Source organism: Somniosus microcephalus, chromosome 6 (genome assembly GCF_052327205.1).
Source record: "Somniosus microcephalus isolate GS21.2 chromosome 6, FLI_Smic_1.0, whole genome shotgun sequence".
NCBI classification, from domain to species: domain Eukaryota; kingdom Metazoa; phylum Chordata; class Chondrichthyes; order Squaliformes; family Somniosidae; genus Somniosus; species Somniosus microcephalus.
Genome location: NC_140992.1, coordinates 187416036 through 187437018, shown reverse-complemented (window position 1 = coordinate 187437018; position 20983 = coordinate 187416036). Strand labels below are relative to the sequence as shown.

Below are 20983 nucleotides of genomic sequence, written 5' to 3'. Positions count from 1 at the left end.
TGACTGAAGAGCAGTATTTAAATGGGGCTGAGATGTCATTATTGCAAGGTATACTGTATCTTGATTGCTTTATAATCATTTACAAAGCTCAGTGTAGTGAATCTACTTCTGTGGCTTGTTTTTAGAATTGTAGCTCTCGTATCGTAAGTTACCATTAGGAAACAGTTCACATTTGTCTCTCTTTCCTTTCAGAAATCGAGCTTGCAATCTCCTGGTGAGTTTATATGAAAATCTAAAATGTTTGATCAAGAACCCTTTTTTTTAAATTTAAAAAAAAAAAAAAAAAAAATGAAGCTGCATAACTTGTGATGTACCACCAGCGGCAATATAATGAATCTGACTTTTTCCTGCTATTTCTCTCAGCAGTTGAGTAAATGATCTCCCTACAACAGCTCTGTAATTGGCCAGTAAGGCTTGCAAACAAGGATACATATCTACTTGTATCTTTCTCCAGATTGCCTTGTGTTTTGCTCTAGACCTCTTTTTTGATGGTTTTGAGCAGAGACTGTGAACTTGACATGATGAATCTCTAGTAAGCTGCATTAAGCAGGTGCACCACTGTGGCTCCCAATGTGGTAACTTCAGAGCTTGTCATGTATTTAAACAATATTGAAAAAGTAACATGGTAACCAGGTTTCACTTTTTTTTTCAAACTGCAGACTAGAATAGATGTGCCCTCGGCACTGGTGGAAAAATAACACGTTCAAACTTACTGTTCTTCTGGCTTGGGAGTGGGGGGGGTGTTGATTCATTAAGCCTTTGAGGCTCACTGGTAACTTGCTTGCATGACTTGCTTGTATGTATACATGAGCCTGGATGGGGAGTTCCTTTGTCGTCCCCCTCCTGGTCTTTGTCAGAGGTCCCAGTACAGACCACAGGTTTGGCTTTGTTTCTTTTTACTTTCCACTAGTAATTTGGGGATGCAGAAGTAGTTCTAGTAAACCCATTGTCCTCCTGGCTGAGCTCTGCAAACTTGGCATGGACTGCAACTTCCTTGATCTGTGTAGCTCGGTACCAGACAATGTGGTGAATTTATCTACTGAATCAGGTGGAACAGGAGTAGGCCATTCAGCCCCTTGAGCCTGCTCTGCCTTTCAATTAGATCATGGCTGATCTTTATCCATTTACTTGCCTTGGTTCTATATCCCTTGCTTAACAAATCTATCAATCTCAGTTTTGAAATTTTCAATTGCTCTAACCGTAACAGCTTTTTGAGGGGGTGGGAGGGAAGAGAAGTGAGTTCCAGATGTCCACTATTGTTTGTATGAAGTGCTTCCTGACCTCACCCTTGAAAGGCCTAGCTCTAATTTAAGTCTATACCCTGTTATTCTGAACTCTGCCAACCCTCATTTGAATAGCTGCCCATTTAATTTTCTTTGTGCTTTTATACTTTGTCTTGCAGCTGCTAGTCCTGCTGTTGGCAATGCTGTACACACCAGTAAGTTTGTGCTGGTCGGGTCACACAAAATCACTCTGGCATCTCTGGACAAGGACAAGTTTCCACTGGACAAAGTAAGTCTTGGGTTTTTAATAAGTTGATCATTGGCTGTCTAATTGCATTAAGGTTTTGTGATGTGATATGAGGTGGCTGGCTAGCCATGGCCTTCAGCTTCCACTTCGACTGAATTCGAATCCCTTAATTGGTCCGATGTCCTTGAAGTAAGTTTACCAGGTTGAGCTGTGCTGATTTATTATGCAGAAGATGAGACACGGATCAGTTCAATCTACTTGCCACTGCCTCCTGAACCCCAGCAACTTCACTTGGTGTCTGTAGGCTGGATTGATTTTGCTTCTTGGGGGAAGTGACTGTAGCAAAATCACAAAAATCCATTTGAAATTTCAGTAGGATTCTACATCTGTTGGATAACCAGTGCTAGTTTTCTGTACACCAACATTTTGTACTATTTCCTCCAGTTTTGCTCTGCAGACTTGTAGATTTTGTATAATCAAACTGGAGATGGTCTGGGCAAAGAGGAGTCTCGTCAGGATCCTGCTTTCACACTGTAGTTATACCAATTGCAATAGCCAGCGAAGCTTTGTGATCGTGATGGATCCGTATTGCTTCGGTACTTTATGTTGTCCCCCGACAAGGAGTTCCCATTTTATACAGCGGAACCAAGTTGCAGTTATTGTAATCCTAGCTCTTAGTGAGCTTGCCTGAAGCTTCATTAAAGTTAGGATATTTAAACTTGTGAAGGCTAGAAGTTTATCTAATGAGTAGTTGAACCCGCAGACCAGGGAAGTGGCAGATAGACTCGCTGCTGAGCTTGCACCACTGCAGTAACACCTTCGAACTTCATCTGACCTAAGAGTTGTGAATCTACTTTTCTGTTGGGTACTAAAAGTAGCTGACCATACCTTGCATCTCTCTTCATCCGGGTATTTCTAATAGGTGCTGATGTAGCTGATCTCAGCCAAGGAGACGGTAGAGGCACTGTAATTGGAAAATGTCTTTTGAGTGGGGTGGGGAAAATCCACTCTGGTTCCAGAGCAGTATCCAGTGACTCCAGTGCTGAGGACAAGATCCGGGTTGCCTGTGGTTCCTTTTTTTTTTATCTTCCCCCCACCCCCCCCAAAATCCCCAAGTTTTTACAGCAGTTAAATAGCCCGGCAACCAGGCTCATGAATAATGCCAACATGGGAAATGTTTGAGGGTAACTGGCTTCTGTGAAACTGTACCTGCAGGGAGTCGGCGCCTTTGCAAAGTGAACTTGTATAAGCACTGATGATGTCTACAGTTGATTCTTTGTTTGCATAAGTTGCCTATTCACAAGAAAGCTATACATGAGGCATATTTAATCAGTTTTATATATCATACAGCAGAGTTACGCAACATTTTACAGGCCCTTCCAAGTTAATTTCTGAAATAACTAAAGTGCTTCCAAAACTATTGCCTGAATACAGTCTGATATCTAATCCAGCCTTACCCTGTTTGTAAGGCATGTGCAGTTTTTGATGCATGGCAATTGTTCAATGTACCTAATTATCTTTGAGAAAATGTAGGCTCCTTGGCTAACTTTGATTAAATATAAATTGAAACATAAATAACTGGGCGTGTGACTGGAGCAACACTTGGTCATAGTTTTTAAGCAGCCAGGGAATACTCTGTACCCTGCTTTTCATCTGGTTGAATGAGCAGGGCGAGGTTTAATTTGTTTACTGTCTTTGGGTTTGACAAATGGAGCACATGGTGGTTTCAATTGAAGGAAAGGGATGATCTGGTCCAGACACATGCTGTTGAAGACTTGTCCAATCAGAAAGCCAGGATGGTCTAAAGTACAAGACATGAGTTGATCTGGATGAAGTGGGGGAGTTGACCATGGGACAATTAATCTGCACAATTTGTAATTTTAATTGATGATCCCTTGAAGATGTAAACTATACGACTCTTGATACCTGCCTTAAATTGATTGACTTCTGTGCAATGGACTTTGCTGGCCACTTTATCTGTTTCACCAAGATATTTATGGTGCAACTCATTATCTTGCAACTTAGCGAACTTCGAGCAGCAAAGCTGCTTAATGTATGGACTGTAAAGGGAGAGAAAGGAAATGAGAATCTTGAAGATGCAAAGTGCTTCTCATTGGGGTGGGGGGGGGGGTGGTGAATGACGTTCTGTTTGGAGTATCAGGGAAACGTGTTAATTCAATAAATTACAAAGTTCTGTGAACTTGCAATTATTCTAGTGAATGGCATGCATGGTGCTAGTGCCACCCTGTGCACAACTGTCAACTGCAACTTGACTCTTGAGTGAACAGACTACAGCATTGAACAGGTAGTGGTTCTGATTTACTGTGGGCATTTTCTCAAATGCTTTGCTAGATGTGTACCCAATAAACACCTGCTCATCAATTATACAAGATTTTAAAAACTATTATCTTGGCTTCTAAGTGAGTTGCTTGACTGTCTGGTTCAAGCCTTGGTAGATTTTGGACTGCGTTAATCAAAATAAAGCAGTGGATTCTTGGCATTGCCTTGAGTTTGTTCTTAGATTTTAGGCCCCCTACCTGCAGTTCAGTACTTTTTGACTCTTTACAAGGGGCCTAACGATAGACTTTTTCCTCTTGAAATGAGTGGGATGTCTTTGGACAAAATCTGAACATTTCAGTGAGGTTTGTTTTGCATGCTGCACAGGAGATCCTGCTAAACAGGGATAAGTAGTTTTGTTCATCGTGTAAAATTGGACTTGGACTTGGAAAGCTCTAATTTAACAAAATAAAACTAAATTAAAAAACTGCTCTGGCTTCTTATACTATGCTATGCAGGACAGTCACTTGACCCTTTTACAGAATGTAACCAACAAATTAAAATTTAAAACTAATCTCTAAGCAGTATGTGTTGGGCACAAATGAGAAACCACTAAATACTCCACCTTTTTAGAGGTTCAGTCCTACAGGTGGTTTTTGCTCCTAATGGAAACTGCCATTTTGAGCTACCCCTCTCCACAAGTGGCTGCTGCTCACCTCCCTGGGAGCAATGGCAAGTAGCTTTATAGGAAATCCCCACTGCTCAGCCTGATCATTCACAAGATATCGGAGCTGCTGGCCGGCCACTGAGGTTTCCCAGCTCCGATGTCTCCCAATTGCCATCCAGCAACGACTCCTTTTTCAATATTTGTAAGTTGTAAATATCAATTAACTTTTTACTTGTGTTCTCTTTACTGTAGATGAAGTTTGATGGAAAAGTCAGGCAACTACTTGGAGATGAGTTTCAGGACAAGGTTGCTATAGTTACCTAATATGTTATACACCTAATTAGATTTTCCTGTATCAGAGCTTTAGTTTGGGACTAGAAAATGATCTGGTTCTGCATTGCCCATGATGGATGAAACAAATATCCAATATCAACAGTCACTTTAACCCCTCAATACACTTCCATATAATGGGATCTACATTAATGTGCATTGAAGAGCTAGGGAATTCTTTTGTTGCTTTAGGGTCTGATTCAGTCAAGTACTATAGTGGCTGTTAAACCAGTTGAATGTTTGCAGAACATTGTGTTGTGCTACATATTGCACACTACAGTAAATTGTGATTACGTATGGAAATTTGATTAGTGGTGTGTGGAAATATATAATGTATTCCACATAAATGTGTTCTCTAGTCCAAACTACAGCTTCATGCAGCGTGGTAGTAGCTGATGCATATGGCTGGAATTTCCCTCTTTTCTGGCTTGCTTCCTTTGCATAGTTCTGTCTTCAATAAGTGCTTAACATTATAACAAGTCTGTAGTGTAGAAGTTGCATAGCAGCTGAGCTATAGCTTTATTCCCTGTTACAAGAGCTGCACACCTGATTGTCTATCAGATTCTTGGTCCTTGTAATGAGTATAACCTTTACAAATTCTATTAAGCATTATCCATATAAGTACATGCTCAGTATTTGTGCCTATTGCTGCTGTTCTGTTCACTGACAATTTTCTATTACTGATCTGGATATTATACTGTGTGAACCCTGTATTATGGGATTAAATTATGCTTGAAGTGTTACTAATGCATTTTCTTTTTGACCAAATGCAGGTTCCTTTCCTGTCTCCTCTGGAAGGTGCCATTTATTTGAAACTCCAGTGTCATTTTCACTCCACTGTTGAACATTCAGGATTCCTGGTAATTGTGCTGATTCATTTTTTTTTAATTCCAACTAATGAGAGAGGGAGAAGGACTTTTTCTTTGAAGCATGTACCAAACATCCTTTTAAAGGATGGGGTGCAGAAGCAATGCTGTGGTAGTTATCTTTTCCCTGTATACTATAGTGTTGCTGGTGCAGCCGACTTACATTATTTAGTTATGTTTGTTGACCAAGCAGTTTTTGTACTAATGCAGGGCAATTTAAAATGTGTTTGAGAACATGTTTGACTTCAGTACTCTGGCAAGGCAAGAATCGTGTTGTGTTCTCATGCCTGTTGGTTTTTACAGACTATATTTGAGGACGTGAGTGGGTTTGGTGCATGGCATCGTCGCTGGTTTGTGCTGTCTGGCAACGCTCTTTCCTATTGGACCTATCCCAATGAAGAGAAACACAAGGTGAAATAACCACATGCAACTTCTACTACACAGACTTGTTTTAGTCTTTATCTAAACTACTTGGACATTTGCCAAATGTCAATACTATAAAACTTTGGGACCAATTGCAAGTTTAAAAAAACAAAGTTATTCTGTTGTGTTGCTGCAAGCCAATTTTTATTGGTATGCAGGTTCCTGATTTATCCATACTGCTGCTGTTTATCAAACCAGTTTGATCATAGGAGCCTGTGTGTTACCATATCACCTGCCGGCAAAATTAAACTGCATAGCTAAGTTTCTAACTTAATTTTCCCCCTTGGCTGTGCTGAAGTGTGGTTCCAAAGGTGCCACCCAGCGCCACTCTGATAACTAGCTTAAATTGAAATCCTTCACATGACATCCTGAACAGTCATCAGGCCATCCAACCATGCTTTCAAGTCCCTGTCCTTAACCATTGCAGAAGAGCACGATCCTGTCCCAACATCTGCATATCCAAGGGCAATCGGGCAGTGATCCAGACAGGGACCCTAGCAGATGATTTTGTTCTCCAGTCCAGGGACCCTGAGGCTAATTATAGCTTTCCTGTCCTGGCTGGGATCAACTAACTATATATTTCTAAGGATTAAATTTGGGATCTTCCACACCTGTATGGGTCAGTGCCATATCATACAGTACACTTAAGTCTGTATATTATACAAAATAAAGTCCTGGTGTGTGGCAAGGCATTCATGCACCTTGAGAAATGATAAATGGTTCAAGGTTTGCTTTTGCACTGGGACTTCCTCTAAACCTCAATGAGTTACTACTTTGTAATGCAATGTAGATTATTTATCTTTATTGACTGTGTCCCAGCTCAAATATATAAAATTGTGCAATATAATTTGGTTCTTTTTTTGAAATACCAGTTGTGTATGTGGATTGTAACCATTTTAGAAATATATGAAGGCACTAACATACTTTATTTTTGCCCAGAAACCTATTGGCTGTATTAACTTGGCCAACTGCACCAAGGACAAGATTGAACCTGCCAGCCGTGAGTTCTGTTCCCGACCCAAAACATTTGAACTGATTACAGCGCGGCCAGAGTGCAAAGATGATCGTGAAACTCTCATCGCTCAGTGTAGAAACAAACTCTGCTTTACCAAGTAAGTCTTATTAACTGCTGGTGCTTTTTAGGATGTGTTGTACGTTTCTCTTTCTCACTCCTCCACCAAAAATTCTGACCTGCTTTCAAGTCCCTGTCCTTAAACTGGTCTGGTAATTTTGGAGTCCAGTCCCCATCCACCACCACCCTCCTCTGCCTGGCTGAGCTTGTTCTCACATTGAACAACTTCTCCTTTTAACTCCTCATTTCCTCCAAATTAAAGGTGTTGCTATGGGTACCTGCATGGGTCCTAGCTATGTCTGCCTTTTCATGGGCTATGTGGAACAATCTTTGTTCCAGTCCTACTCAGGTCCCCTCCCTCACCTCTTTTTCCGATACATTGATGACTGTATCGATGCCGTTTCCTGCTCTTGCCCCGAACTAGACAATTTCATTCACTTTGCCTCCAATTTCCACCCTTCCCTCACCTTCACATGGTCCATCTCTGACTCCTCCCTTCCCTTCCTCGACTTCTCCGTCTCCATCTCTGGGGATAGGTTATCGACCAATATTCACTACAAGACCACTGACTCCCACAGCTACCTGGACTACACTTCCTCCCACCCCGCCTCCTGCAAGGACTCTATTCCATTCTCCCAGTTTCTCCGCCTCCGCCGTATCTGCTCCGACGATGCCACCTTCCACACCAGTTCTTCCGACATGTCTTCCTTTTTCCGCAACCGAGGATTCCCCTCTACCGTGGTCAACACCGGCCCTCGACCGTGTCCGTTCTATCTCACGCACTTCTGCCCTCACCCCTGCCCCTCCCTCCCGGAACCACGATAGGGTTCCCCCTTGTCCTCACCTTTCACCCCACCAGCCTCCACATTCAACGGATCATCCTCCGCCATTTCCGCTACACCTCAAGTGATCCCACCACCAAACACATCATCCCCTCCCCTCCCCTCTCAGCATTCCGTAGGGACCGCTCCCTCCGAGACACCCTAGTCCACTCCTCTATCACCCCCAACAGCCCTTCCCCTTTGCCTGGCACCTTCCCGTGCAAGCGCAGGAGATGTAACACCTGCCCCTATACCTCCCCCCTTCCCACTGTCCAGGGCCCCAAACACCCCTTCCAGGTGAAACAGCGATTCACTTGTACTTCTTGCAATCTAGTATACTGTATTCGCTGCTCACGATGCGGTCTCCTCTACATTGGGGAGACCAAACGCAGATTGGGTGACCGCTTTGCGGAACACCTCCGTTCAGTCCGTAAGGGTGACCCCGAGCTTCCGGTCGCCTGTCATTTTAATTCACCGCTCCATTCCCACTCGGCCCTCACCGTCCTTGGCCTCTTGTATTGTTCCACGGAAGCTCAACGTGAACTCTAGGAACAGCAAATCATCTTCCGATTAGGCACTTTGCAGCCTTCTGGACTCAATATCAAGTTCAATAATTTCAGATCATAACCTCGGCCTCTATCACTTTTTTCCTTTTAATTTTTTCCACCCCTTTGTTTTGGGTCCTCCCTTTTCTCCCCTCCCCCCCTCTCCTTTTTGTTTCTCTCTCTCACCTGGCAGCTGTCCTTATCCTGCCAGTACACTTCACACCTAATCTCAGCTGCCTTTTGTCTCCACGGGCCCATTACCATCTCATCTGGCTTCTAATACCTTTTTCACAGAATCACAGAAACCCCACAATGCAGATAGAGGCCATTTTGGCCCATCGAGCCTGCACCAACACATCCCACCCGATCCCCGTAACCCCTACACCAACACATATCCCACCCTATCCCCATAACCCCACGTATTTAATCCCCCTAACACTAAGGGTCAATTTATCATAGCCAATCAACCTAACCCGCACATCTTTGGGTTACAAGTCTTTACTTCCATTAACTGAAAAACGCAATGGAGTTCAAGTTCAGAATCAGATACCAATGGAAGAGGCCTAATGAATCACAACAGCACTGCACCATTTACAGAGTCTACAGGGAATCAACAACACTTGGAGAGTTTAGAAAGTTGGAAGGGAAGTCAACCTGGTCAAGTGTCACGATAGCAAAATACTGCAGATACTGGAAATCCAAAATAACAACAGAGAATGCTGGAAAACTCAGGTCAGGCAACATCCGTGGAGAGAAATTTGAGTTGACGTTTCAGGTTGAAACCCTTCTTCAAAACTCCTTTTCTTATGTTCGATCGTAGCTTTGCCTTTGATCTTTTTATTTTCTTTCCAGTTTTGAAGAAGGGTTTCAACCTGAAACGTCAACTCAAATTTCTCTCCACGGATGTTGCCTGACCTGCTGAGTTTTTCCAGCATTCTCTGTTGTTATTTTGGATTTCCAGCAGCTGCAGGATTTTGCTATCGTGACACTTGACCAGGTTGACTTCCCTTCCAACTTTCTAAACTCTCCAAGTGTTGATTCCCTGTAGACTCTGTAAATGGTGCAGTGCTGTTGTGATTCATTAGGCCTCTTCCATTGGTATCTGATTCTGAACTTGAACTCCATTGCGTTTTTCAGTTAATGGAAGTAAAGACTTGTATGGCTGACACCTTGTTTCTTCAGCATCTCCATGAATTACTTTTGTTGGAGATGGTCTGCTTAGCTCAGGTGGTAGAACTCTTGCCTCGAAGTCTGAGGATATGGTTTCAATCTCCACTCCAGGACTTGAGCACATAATCTAGGCTGACAGTGTTGCACAGAGGAAGTGCTACATTGTCGATGTTCCACCTTTTCAGATGAGATGTTAAACCAAGGCCCCATCTGCCTGCTCAGGTGGATCTGAAAGATATAATGGTACTATTTGCTGAAGAATAATGAATTCCTTGGGTGTCCCAGGAAAATATTCATCCCTCAATCCACGCCACCAAAAATACAGATTGTCTGGTCATTTATCTAATTTCTTGTGGGACCTTGCTGTGCACAAAATTGACTGCTGCATTTACCTGCAAAACAACTGACATTTCAAAAGTAATTCATTGGCTGTGAAGTGCTTTGGGACATCTCAACAATGTGTTGGGTGCTATATAAACCCAAGTTCCTTTTTTTTAACTTGGATGTGCAAGTACTGTTGTGCAGTCAAATGCAGTAGTCATTTCTGACTAAAGGTCATCAACTTGAAACATTAACTTCACAGGTGCTGCCTGACCTGAGTGTTTCCAGCATTTTGTTTTTATTTCAGATTTCCAGCATCTGCAGTATTTTGCTTTTGTTGTAGTAGTCATTTTGTACACGAGTCATTCAACTTGTTGGATCTTGGTGAATTTTTTTTTATGGCTTTGGGGGTTATTAGCCAAGATCTTAAAATTCCCTGCTCTTTAAACAGTCCCATCAGATCTTTAACATCCATTTGAATGACTGAAACAGACAGAAGGAACCTCTAATGCAGTGAGTGCAAGCTTTCATGCTCGAGTCCTGGAGTAGGGTTTCAATACACAACCTTTTGACCCAGGTGCAACATTACTACAAATTGAGCCAAGCTGATCCTTTTACTGTTGCTTTTTCTTAATCTTGTACATGGTCTGCATTTATTTAAAATTGTGGATTTAAGTAAAATCATAAAACATGCATCAGGATAGTTCATCAAATGTATGTTGGAGATTAGAGAAGCTGGGATTGTTCTCCTTTTAAGCCGAGAAGGTTAAGGAGAAATTTAATGGAGGTGTTCAAAATTGGGGGGCTTTGATAGTGTAAATAAGGCAAAATGGCTTCCACTGGCAGGTGGGTCAGTAACCAGAGGACACCAATTTAAGATAATTGGCAAAAGAACCAGAGTGGAGATGAGATGGTTTTTATGCCGTGAGTTATGATTATCTGGAATATATTGCCTAAAAGGGTGGTGGAAGCCAATTCAATAGCAATTTTCAAAAGGGAATTGGATAAATACTTAAAATACTTAAAGGAAACATTTGCAGAGCTATGGTGAAAGAGTGGGTGAGTGGGACTAATTGTTTCTGCTCTGGCTCTTTGAAAGAACTAGCCAATGTGCTGAATGGCCTCCTTCTGTGCTGTATGATTCTATGAAATTAACTTTGGGTATTGTGCTAGCTTACAGCAATAGTTTTCTCTTCCCTTCAGCATATCCAAGCATGCTCTTATCTAGTAGTACAAAGTATTTCAGACATGAATCAAACCTTCCTTTCCCTTCAGTGTCAGCTGTGGCTCAGTGGGTAGCACACTCTCCTCTGAGTCAGAAGGTTGTGGGTTCCAGGGACTTGCACACATAAAGCTAGGCTGACACTCCAGGGGGGTGTTGCTCTGTCGGAGGTGCCGTCTTTCGGATGAGACGTTAAACAGAGGCCCTGTCTCTGCTCTCAGGTGGACGTAAAAGATCCCATGGCACTGTTTTGAAGAAGAGCAGGGGAGTTATCCCTGTGTCAACATAACAAAAATAGATTATCTGGTCCTTATCACATTGCTGTTTGTGGGAGCTTGCTGTGTGCAAATTGGCTGCTGCGTTTCCCACATTACAACAGTGACTACACTCCCCAAAAAAAGTACTTCATTGGCTGTAAAGTGCTTTGAGACGTCTGGTGGCTGTGAAAGGCGCTATATAAATGCAAGTCTTTTCTTTCTTTCATTGGTTTGACGTAGCAGCCGCAACAAAAGCTTTCATGAAACCGCTATTTCCACACTTACTAGTTTTGTTTCACTGACCTTCAGCACCTGTTTTGTAACTGAAATGGGTACATCAAAAGGTAGTCCTCAAAGTTCTGAGAAGCACACATGCAAAATTTTAATCCAAATTAAGGGCACCTACCAAGTGAGTGCATATTGTAAGAAATAACAGTCTCATTTGATTTAATTTTTTGATGAATTAAATTCCAATGGCCGTCCAAGTTTTGACACCTGTTGCTGTATCATTTAAAGGTACATACACAGCAACACCCAAACAACACTGGCAGGATGCAGCATTTCAACTCCAGGTTGTGGGGTGCCCTTGTTAAAGACAGTCCTTTGACCAGAAACTTAACAGACCAGCCACATAAATATTGCAGGTGCAAGAGCAGGTCCGAGGCTGAGTATTCTACAAGGCACAATTAAGGCATGTGATGGAATACTCTCCACTTGCCTAGATGAGTGCAGCTCCAACAACACTCAAGAAGCTCGACACCATCCAGGACAAAGCAGGCTGCTTGATAGGTACCCCATCTACCACCTTAAACATTCACTCCCTCCACTACTGGCGCACCGTGTTTGCAGTAGGTACCATATGCAAGAGGCACTGCAGCACCTCAGAAACCCACTACCTTTACCACTCAGAAGGACAAGGGCAGCAGGTGTATGGGAACACCACCACCTTCAAGTTCCCCTCCAAGTCACACATCATCCTGACTTGAAATATATCGCTGTTCCTTCACCGCTGGGTCAAAATCCTGGAACTCCCAACCTAACAGCACTGAGAGTACGTCCACCACAAGGACTGCAGCGGTTCACCTTCTCGAGGGCAACTAGGGATGGGCAATAAACGCTGGCCTAGCCAGCAACTTGCATCCCGTAAATGAATTTAAAAAAAAAAGTGAAATCTATATTGGGGCATAAGCCTCAGGTATGTGTATGAACAATTGATTAGTTTTATCAGAGATTTGAATTAAGAATTTTAAGATTTCAGTATAGATGGAACCGGAAGTAACAATGCAACTGTTAACCTGGTACTTGTGAATTCTTTTTGTAGGAACTGGCTGTCAGCTGACACGAAAGAAGAGAGAAACCTGTGGATGGAGAAACTTACTCAGGTTCTGATTAACCTTAGGACGTGGCAACTGCCACTGCACTCCTCGGTGACCAAGGATGGAATCTGAAGCTGGCTTTGTGGTGGTCTACCCTGTCAGAGCAGTTTATATTTAAGTGCCTTGCAAGTAGTTGCCTATATACACAACCACTGAATTATTTAATTGCTGCTAAGAAACCCATTGCTAACCAAGATTAATCCAAAGAATAATGTAAAGAGGGATCAAATGTATTTCTTGAACTCAAGTCTTCCCCTTCTCTTTCATTAACCCCCCCACCCCCCTTTTCTCTCCTCCTGAAAGTGTTGAGTTGTGCTGGAATTTTAAGGGGATACTTTCTGCTTACAGTAAACAACCTATTTTTTTTTCTCTTTTCTCTTTCCCACCCCCTTTCCCCAGCCCATGATATTCTGTTGATTACTTTTAATGGAAAGTTGGATGCAGTCTCCCAATATGTGCTCCTGGGAGCACCGAAGTGGAAAATCCCTTGCCAGTGGGTGCTGGCAGCTCACACAATTGGCTGTTCTTCATGTGAGAGTCCAGACATTGAGAGTTGACAGGCCTGGTGATTGGCGATGGTGCCATAGCTGAGCCCGATTGTCCTCTCCCACACTTCCAGCAGTGACTGCTGTATATTGGTCAGCACTGGGAGTCTTGTTTTATCTCCTGCTGTTCAGGCCAAAGTCCACTAATACATTGGGGATCCATCCTAGGACCTTCCTGGTATCTACAATGATGGGGAGAAGATGAGGAGGAAGTGTTCATTTGTCTTTATGGTGGAGTGATTGGTGTTCTTGGGACTGATCTCGTCACTGTTATCAGTAACTCTGAGCATACAGCTGGCAATTTGAGCTGGTACTTGTGTTGGCATTTGGTGTAAGTTGCCAAAAAGTGGTTTTGCTCCATTGCTGCTCTTGTTACAATTGACTGGGAGAAGGGAAAGGAGAAAATAGTTCAAAATATCTATATAACCACCCTTTACTAAGGCCAGATATTTTCTGCACTTTTATCAATGCAAGATTATAAAGGACTAATTAATTTAGCATATAATTGAATATACTACAATAAATATTGGTAAGACCTTGTGTAATGAGCTCCTATGATCTGTTTCTATCCTGTCACGACAACTTGAATTGTTTTGTTTTAACTGTCCTGTTGTATTCTACTAGAAGTAAAACGAGTGTAATTCTGGTAATTTTTTTTGAAGAATAAATATTTCGATAATTCTGCTTGTGTGCTTGCTCACCATTTTAAAGCCTAGTTTCAATTTCCACTTTGCATTTTTCAGAAGCTACAAAACCTTACCCATTCTATTTACTTCCTGGCCGAGCACAGTCTCTTGTTTTGGTCATGAATATCAATTCTGGGAGCATGCGATACCTGGTGGTGCTGCTGACTCACGTTTTTTCAAACTGGTTCATGCAGATTTAAAAACCACGTAACATAGCTGGAATTAAGTTGTTCAGATACAACACACATCTGCCATTTGGACAATCTACAGTGGGGCAAATTATACTTGACCAAACAAGAAGCATACTTGCATTTATATTGTTCATCATTGCTTCTCAAGGCACTTCACAATCCAATTGCTTTTGAGTGCAATGAATGTTATTTGGGTAAATACCGCAGCCAGTCTACACCAGTAACTTCTCTCAACCAGCAGTGAGATGAATGACATGTTTTTATGTTGTTGGTTGAGGGAGGTAACTTAGACAGATGCACGACACACCTTTTGGTTAGTTGACCACTTGGTACCAAGAAGCTCTTGCCGAAAACAAGAGGGTGTCTTTTTATTTAAATATTTATTAGAATTAAATTGCATTAAGCTGAAGATGTGCAATTTACATAGATTCTCAAAAAAACATGGAAACAGGCCATTTGGCCCAACTGGTCTGCTGGTGTTTATGCTTCACACGAGCCTCCTCCTACCCCTTTTCATCCAACCCTATTAGCATAATCTATTCCTTTCTCCCTCATTTATCTAGTTTTCCCTCGTTCTAACCACGCCGAGTAAAACGTTTTGTTCCAGGAATACGATGTGCTTTTGTCACCCATATAAAACTGGTATTTGGGGTTGTTGGATTCTTTACTGAAAGCAGTGAGGATTTAAAGCTGAACTGACTGTTTTGGATTTTGTTATTTACAGTACAAGTCTATCCTGGGGGGAGGGGGTTGCTGTTTTGTGGTGCCACTTAGGTTACATTTTATGACTAGGGTTTCAACAGTCGCTGCTTTTTATGGTGCCTTTTAAACTGATCACATTGGGTTTTCCAATGGCAATCCCTCTGGAGGATGAACAAGGAGCGGTGCCTGGCATGTGAGGTTGCACTAGGGATAGATTTACCGCACCCAATTTCTCTTCCAACTCGTACTGCTGCATCTTTGTGCTTTGAGAGCTTGTGACTAGGTTGCACTGACCTCCAGGCAAACTCCACAAGTCACTACGGCCCTCAATTTCTTAGTCCTCAGGGTGCCACAGGGACGTCAATCAACTGTGTACTGATATATTAATTATATATTTGGATGGGGTGTATTCTATATAGTAGGCAACTGATTTGTATTTACAAGAGCAAGCCAATTCGTTTCATTCCCTATGAAAAGAGGGCAGTACATTTTTTTTGACTGGATTTCTACTTGGTCATAGGGTCAAGTGGGTGCCTTCAAACTTCCCCCCCCCCCCCCCCCCTTGAGTCCTGCTCCCATTTCCACTCTTCATGCATTGCAAAGGCTACCACACCCTGGACATGCAGCTTTTCTATAACTGTCAGCATAAAATACTAAGTGTGGTAAACCACTGTTATACCTGCCTGTATGAGTGTTTGTATTCCACTGTGTACATGTCTCGGCTGACTCCTCCCACGAGTCCAGGTATAAAGGTGACTGCTCCACAGTCCCTCTGTATTCTGGACTGGTCGACCACTCGAGGCACACCTTCATTCTCTTGTTAATAAAAGCCTGTTAGTTACTCGCTTAACCTCAGTCTTTTGAGTAATTGATAGCGCATCAATTTTATTAACAAGATTTTTTTATAATGGAGAAGATCCTCACACCAGCATGCCTGGACTTAGACCATCGGGAGGCGGATGCATCCACCAAGTTTGCTCACTGGCTTAGGTGTTTTGAAAAATTCCTGATCGCCTCCGCCGCAACGGTCAAATCGGATGAGGACAAACTGGATGTCCTGACTCCAAAGTGAACCACCGAGCGTACTCGGTCATCCAGGACGTGACCTCGTACACGGCTGCTCTCAAGCTCCTCAAGGACCAGTACACGCGCCCAGTGAACGAGGTGTACGCCAGGCACCTCCTGGGGAGTCGTAAACAACAACCTGGGGAATCGACCGAGGAATACCTTCAGGCACTGTCTGTGCTTGGCCGGGCCTGTGGTTGTAAGGATGTAAAGGCCGCCGTGTACACAGAGGAACTTATCCGGGACGCTTTTGTAGCAGGCCACAGGTCCAATTACACCCGACAGCGACTGTTGGAGCAGAGTGACCTCGACCTCAACAAGGCCTCTGAACTCGCACTATCATTGGACGCAGCCTACCGGGGCATGGATGCCTACTCCTCTGCACCGTGGACGCCGCGGGGAACGACAGCCTGGGACACGGTAGGACCGTCTCATAGCGCCGTGCCATCCCAGCAACGGCCCAACTACCGCAGCAGTGTCCCAAGGCCAGAAATGCTACTTCTGTGGCCAGGCCAAACACCCCAGAGCACGCTGCCCGGCGCAAAATGCGATCTGCCCGGGCTGCGGGAAGAAGGGACATTACGCCAGCGTCTGCAGGGCCAAAGCCACCCCGAACCCCAGCAGCGCCGCGTGTGGGCCGCCATCTTGGGCCTCCCCAGCCATGTGCGAACCACCGGAACAGCAGCCATTTTGGATGCCTCCAACCACATGGGGATCTTGGACGCCAGCCGGGACGCAGCAGGCCCCCAACACCGCCTCATCTGATACCCGCAGCGACACACCGACCCCTACGCTGGCCTCCGTTACGCTGGACCAAGCGAGACCGCACCAACTGGCCCGGTCCACAATGGACATTAAGGTAAATGGTTACGAAACAACCTGCCTTTTTGACTCTGGGAGCACGGAGAGCTTCATCCACCCCGACACGGTGCGACGTTGCTCTCTCCCAGTCCTGCCTGCGCACCAGCGGATTTCTATGGCCTCCGAGTCCCAGTCGGCGGACATTGGCGGCTACTGCGTGGTGACACTCTTAGTAGACGGGACTGTGTACGATAATTTTAAACTCCTGGTCCTGCCCCACCTCTGCGCTGCCGTTCTACTGGGGTTAGATTTTCAGTGCCACCTTAAAAGTGTTACGATGGCGTACGGTGGACCCCTCCCCCCACTCACAGTCCGCAGCCAGCAGCTTCCAAATTGCCCGCCGCGCACCAGGTGCAACCTCTCCACACTCAGAGTCACCCCCCCCGCCACTGTTTGCTGACCTCACCCCCGACTGTAAGCCCATCGCCACAAAGAGCAGGTGATACAGTGCCGGGGACAGGGTTTTCATTAAAACCGAAGTGGAGCAGCTCCTGAAGGAGCAGATTATTGAGGGCAGCACCAGCCCCTGGCGAGCCCAGGTTGTGGTCTTTTAAGACCGGCGAGAAGCCGCGCCTGGTCATCGACTACAGCCAGACAATAAATCGCTACACCCTGCTGGACGCTTACCCACTCCCCCGCATAGCTGATATGGTCAACCAGATCACGCAGTACCGTGTCTTCTCGACCATTGACCTGAAATCAGCGTACCACCAGCTCCCTATCCGCCCTGAGGACCGCCAGTATACTGCCTTTGAGGCAAACGGCCGCCTCTATCACTTCCTTAGGGTTCCCTTTGACGTCACCAACGGGGTCTCCGTCTTCCAAAGGGAGATGGACCGGATGGTCGATCAAAATGCGTTGCAGGCCACTTTCCCATATCTGGACAATGTGACCATCTGCGGCCATGACTTGCAGGACCATGACGCAAACCTCGCAAAATTCCTCTGCACTGCCCAACTCCTGAACCTGACGTACAACAAGAAGTGCATATTCCACACAACCCGCCTCGCCATCCTTGGCTGTGTTGTGGAACACGGAGTCATCGGTCCCGACCCCGACCGGATGCGTCCCCTTATGGAACTCCCACTGCCTCAAGGCCCTGAAGAGGTGCCTAGGGTTTTTCTCCTATTACGCCCAGTGGGTCCCCTACTATGCGGACAAGGCCCATCCGCTGATCAAGTCCACCTCTTTTCCCTTGACGGCAGAGGCCCGCTTAGCCTTCCACCATATCAAGGAAGACATTGCCAAAGCCACCATGCATGCAGTGGACGAATCCATCCCCTTCCAGGTGGAAAGCGATGCGTCAGACTTTGCCCTGGCCGCTACCCTTAATCAGGCGGGGAGACCCGTGGCCGCCTTTTCACGAACCCTCCAGGGCCCGGAGACCAGACACTCTGCTGTTGAGATGGAGGCCTAGGCTATTGTGGAGGCTGTGCGTCATTGGAGGCACTACCTGGCCGGAAAACGATTTACCCTGCTCACTGACCAGCGTTCAGTTGCTTTTATGTTTAACAACAAGCAGAGGGGCAAAATCAAAAACGACAAGATCTTGAGGTGGAGAATCGAACTTTCCACCTACAATTACGAGATCTTGTACCGGCCCGGGAAGCTCAATGAACCCCCGGATGCTCTATCGCGTGGCGCCAGCGCGCAGATCGATAGACTGCGGGCCCTCCACAATGACCTCTGCCACCCGGGGGTCACCAGGTTCTTCCACTTCATCAAGGCCCGCAACCTGCCTTACTCCATTGAGGTCGTCAGAACCATGACCAGGAACTGCCAAGTCTGCGCTGAGTGCAAACCGCACTTTTATAGACCAGACAGGGCTCACCTGATAAAAGCCACTCGCCCCTTCGAGCGCCGATTTTAAAGGGCCCCTCCCCTCCTCCGACCGCAATGTGTACTTCCTCAACATTATTGATGAGTACTCCCGTTTCCCGTTCGCCATCCCCTGGCTGGACATGACCAGTGCCACGGTCATTAAATGTCTGAACGACCTTTTCACCCTGTTCGGTTTCCCCAGCTATATCTATAGCGACCGGGGCTTGTCGTTTATGAGCGACGAACTCCGCCAGTACCTGCTCACTAGGGGTATTGCCACAAGCAGGACCACCAGTTACAACCCCCGGGGGAACGGACAGGTGGAAAGAGAGAATGCGACAGTTTGGAAGGCCGCCCTGCTAGCCTTAAAGTCTAGGGGCCTTCCGACCTCCCGCTGGCAGGATGTGCTCCCCAATGCGCTCCACTCTATTCGGTCACTGCTCTGCACTGCCACTAACGCCACCCCTCATGAGAAAATGTTTGTCTTCCCAAGGAAGTCCACATCGGGGACATCGCTACCGCCATGGCTGACGTCCCCAGGGCCGGTCCTACTGAGAAGACACGTGAGGACCCATAAAACGGACCCCCTGGTCGAGAGGGTCGACCTCCTCCACACCAACCCCCAGTATGCTTACATTGCGTACCCAGACGGGCGGGAGGACACAGTCTCCCTACGAGACCTCGCACCCTCGTGGGCCCCAGTAACCCACTACCACCACCCCCCACGATCCAATATCCAACCCCGGCAGACGGCACGCCTGGGCCGCTCGACACCCACGAGGACTACACGCCAGTGCCCCAGCCTACGCGGGACTCGACGCCGGAAGCTTCACTACCCCTGCCATCGCCACGTCGATCACAGCGGCAGACAAGACCTCCGGAGAGACTCCAATACACAAACTTTTAATACACTTCACCCTGCCGGACTCATTTTTAAACAAGGGGTGAATGTGGTAAACCACTGTTATACCTGCCTGTGTGGGTGTTTGTATTCCACTGTGTACATGTCTGTACATGCCTCGGCTGACTCCTCCCCACGAGTCCAGGTATAAAGGTGACTGCTCCACAGTCCCTTTGTATTCTGGACTGGTCGACCACTCGAGGCACACCTTCATTCTCTTGTTAATAAAAGCCTGTTAGTTACTCGCTTAACCTCAGTCTTTTGAGTAATTGATAGTGATGCGCTAAGTCAATGCTCGGTTTCTCCAGTAGTAGCATAATGCTCTTATTTTAATTGCCTCTATTAATGAGTGACAGAGAAAAGACTAATTATTTGTAATCCCTTGGCGGGCAAAACCAGATTTCTGATTGGTCATAGACATAAGACGTAGGAACAGAAGTCATTTGGCCCCTCGAGCCTGCTCCGCCATGCAATAAGATCATGGCTGATCTGATCTTGGCCTCGACTCCACTTCCCTGCCTGCTCCCCATAATCCTTGATTCCCTCACCTCTCTAAAATCTATCGCCGCCACTACTATCTGGGGAAGAGAATTCCAAAGATTCACGACCCTCTGAGGAAATTCCTCATTTCCGATTTAAAAGGGTGCCCACTTATTCTGAAATTATGCCCCCTAGTTCACAAGGGGAAACATCCTCTCTGCATCTACCCTGTCAAGCCCCTTCAGAATCTTGTTTCAATAAAATCCCCTCATTCTTCTAAACTCCAATGAGTATAGGCTCAACCTTTCTTAAGACAAACCCTTCATCTCCGGAATCAACCTTGTGAACCTTCTCTGAACTGCTTCCCATGCAAGTAAGGAGACCAAAACTGTACGCAGTACTCCAGGTGTGGTCTCACCAACGTCCTGTACAGTTGTAACAGGACTTCCCTACTTTTTTTTATACATTCACTTTGCAATAAAGGCCAACACTCCATTTGCCTTCCTACTTACTTGCTGTACCTTCATGCTAACTTTTTGTGATTCATGTACAAGGACCCCCACATCCCTCTGTACCTCAGCATTTTGTAATTGCTCGCCATTTAAATAATTTGCATTTTAATTTTTCCTACCAAAGTGGATAACCTTGCATTTTCCCACATTAAACTCCATCTGCCAGATTTTTGCCCACTCACTTAGCTTATCGCTATCCCTTTGGAGATTCTTTGCGTCCTCCACACCATTTGCTTTCCCACCTCTTTGTATCGTCAGCAAATTTGGCTACATTACACTCAGTCCCTTCATCCAAGTCATTAATATAGATTGTAAATAGTTGAGGCCCCACGAGTTAGTTTAGCAACCTGAAAATTACCCATTTATCCTGACTGTTTTCTGTTAGTTAGCCAATCTTCTATC

General features: G+C 45.2%; 1 protein-coding gene across 7 annotated transcripts in view; it reads left to right on the top strand.

The window, feature by feature from the left end:
* LOC147116244 (anillin-like) overlaps positions 1 to 14043 on the top strand; it is a 78717-nt gene extending 64674 nt beyond the window's left edge. For 6 of the 7 annotated variants that reach the window (XM_085991026.1, XM_085991022.1, XM_085991023.1 and 3 more), the window contains 7 exons: positions 193 to 214; positions 1403 to 1512; positions 4667 to 4720; positions 5518 to 5604; positions 5914 to 6021; positions 6973 to 7145; positions 12763 to 14043. In XM_085991026.1, coding sequence (XP_085847152.1) covers positions 193 to 214; positions 1403 to 1512; positions 4667 to 4720; positions 5518 to 5604; positions 5914 to 6021; positions 6973 to 7145; positions 12763 to 12889 — 681 coding nt within the window. In that variant the 3' untranslated portion in view covers positions 12890 to 14043. The remainder of the gene's footprint in view (positions 1 to 192; positions 215 to 1402; positions 1513 to 4666; positions 4721 to 5517; positions 5605 to 5913; positions 6022 to 6972; positions 7146 to 12762) is intronic. The other variant, XM_085991024.1, reaches the window with a different exon arrangement.
* Positions 14044 to 20983: the final 6940 nt, after the last annotated feature.